The sequence below is a fragment of the Pinus tabuliformis genome, chromosome 2_2, assembly GCF_031772625.1.
Source record: "Pinus tabuliformis cultivar Carrire ecotype Pingquan chromosome 2_2, CPIR1, whole genome shotgun sequence".
Taxonomy (NCBI): domain Eukaryota; kingdom Viridiplantae; phylum Streptophyta; class Pinopsida; order Pinales; family Pinaceae; genus Pinus; species Pinus tabuliformis.
Genome location: NC_142300.1, coordinates 1,165,240,817 through 1,165,243,026, shown reverse-complemented (window position 1 = coordinate 1,165,243,026; position 2,210 = coordinate 1,165,240,817). Strand labels below are relative to the sequence as shown.

The 2,210-nt window shown below is 41.0% G+C and overlaps 1 protein-coding gene across 1 annotated transcript; it reads left to right on the top strand.

Moving 5' to 3' along the window:
* Positions 1 to 339: 339 nt before the first annotated feature.
* Positions 340 to 1,257, top strand: LOC149197577 (uncharacterized). The gene is made up of 2 exons (XM_089408729.1): positions 340 to 424; positions 566 to 1,257. Exons 1-2 carry the CDS (start codon positions 340 to 342, stop codon positions 1,255 to 1,257), a joined length of 777 nt encoding a protein of 258 aa, XP_089264855.1.
* The last annotated feature ends 953 nt before the right edge of the window (positions 1,258 to 2,210 follow it).

Sequence of the window (2,210 nt, the reverse complement as noted above, 5' to 3'; positions counted from 1 at the left end):
TCACTCTCATGGATCCCTAAGGGAATTCTCAATAGAATTCAACAAACATGCAACAGATTCCTTTGGAATGGAAACAAAAAAGGGAAGATATTTGCCTGGACTCGATGGTCCATGATTACTACTCCAAAGAAATGGGGGGGGTGGGGTCTTAAAGCACTCCCGGATTTTGCGCAAGCGTTGGCTGCCAAGCAGGGCTGGTTATTACTTAAACAGAATAGTCTCTGGGCAGAAGTTATTCACCAGAAGTATATATGGCCTTTGAACATCATTGACTGGATCCGGAGGCCACATTGGAACTGATAGGGCATATCGACGATTTGGAAGGCCACTCTAAACGCCATGCCTCTTATCAGAGATAATCTTTTATGGCGCATTGGTAATGGCTCTTCAGTCCGCATTGGTTTTGATCCATGGCCTGGTTCAGGTAATGCACACATTTTACCATAAGGGCTGGTTCTACATCTAAATAATAGGGGCATCAAATATCTCTCGTAGATAGGTGATCAACAACATTCCACCATATTCTCACAATCTTGGATAAAATATCAACAATGGCAACTGACAGAAGAGTGGAGCACAATATGGAAAGATTACATACAGGCTTTAATCGAATCACATATCAGACTCAAGGAGGAAGAGGATGAGCTAATCTGGGCAGTATCCAAATCTGGTCAATATGTGCCGAAGCTTGGATACTACAAACTGATTGAAGCAAAAAATCCGGACACTCATAAAAGCTGGTGGTCCGGTATCTGGCACCTGCAAGCCCAGCCACGAACAAGAATACTCATGTGGAACATTCTTGCAGACAAAATCCCTACGAGATCCAACCTTAGGAAAAGGGCCTTTGCTGGACCAACATGGTGCGTTTTATGCAGGAAAGAGGAAGAAACTACCCCCCATTTATTTCTTACCTGTACGATCACCAGGGAATTATGGACACAGATCACCCAGGCTCTAAATATAAATGCGGTCTGGCAGGGGGAGGACATACCAGCGGCATGGGATCAGTGGTGGACTGCAGTGGCATCAGAAAAGCCCAGGAATTTGCCACTCTTGGTGGCTTGGTATATATGGAATAGGAGGAATTTGATCATATTTGAGAATTGCAATGTAAATTGGAACCTACTCCCCTCTACCATATGTGTGGCATATATTGAGATTCAAATTGAAATTAAACAGAAACAACCTAAGATCATCAACCCAGAACTCATAAACAAAGATATGCCGTGGGCATATTTTGATGGGGCAGCTTAGAGACAAGGATGTGGGGGAGACATTCTTCTACATCTTTTAGACTCACACTACTTTCATATGAGTTTGGGACTCGGTCCGGGTACAAACAACCATGCTGAACTCATGACCCTGAGGCATCTTCTATATTTTGCCTTGTCCAAAAACTGTCAACAATTACAAATCTTTGGGGACTCAAAGACTATGGTTGATTGGGTTAACAACAAATCCATTTGTCATGCATATTCTTTGAAGCATATCTTGGAAGAAATTGTTTTTTTCAAAACACATTTTGACCAGATAACTGTTTCTCACATCTACAGGGAAAGAAATGCAATTGCTGACCGACGCTCGAAAGAAGCGGCAGATCGTCCTCTAGGAGAATGGCTGATCGAGGAACACAATCCAGAGGGGATGCACAGTTTCTATCATAGACCATATATTGATGGTCCCCTTCAGGGAGGCAATGGCCTCATCTAAATTTTTGCACTATCATGATATATTTTTGTATATACCTCAGTATATTCCAGCTTGATCTGTATTGTATAGCGAATATGCACTACTATGATGGACATTGATCCTATTACTGTATCCCTGCGGGAACCTATATGTATAATTTTTTGCTTTTTGATCAGTGGTGAAAACCACATTACAGCATATGCCTATGGGCATCAACAACATGTAATTTCTTATAATAGAAATTATGAATTTTCTTCTTCGGAAAAAAAAAAAGTATGGTTTTTTATTTTATTTTTTGTAAGTTCGTCATTGGTAAGGAGACATCATAGTCATGTCCAAGAATAACACTCGAATAGGCAGGGAATTGAATTGGTGACTTAACATCTAGGAGTGCCTTAACAACGCACCCAATCACAGCCTATCCAAGACCTCGTAAACAAGAATGATATTTTATTATTTCAATTGTGTTCATCTAATTACACTGTAAGGCATTTCCCTCTGAGAAGAACTCTCCCAAT

Coding starts and splice junctions, on each gene's coding strand:
- LOC149197577 (XM_089408729.1), top strand. CDS start 340: ATGCCTCTTATCAGAGATAATCTTTTATGGCGCATTGGTAATGGCTCT. Junction 425..565: donor TGATCCATGGCCTGGTTCAG/GTAATGCACACA, acceptor GGCAACTGACAG/AAGAGTGGAGCACAATATGG.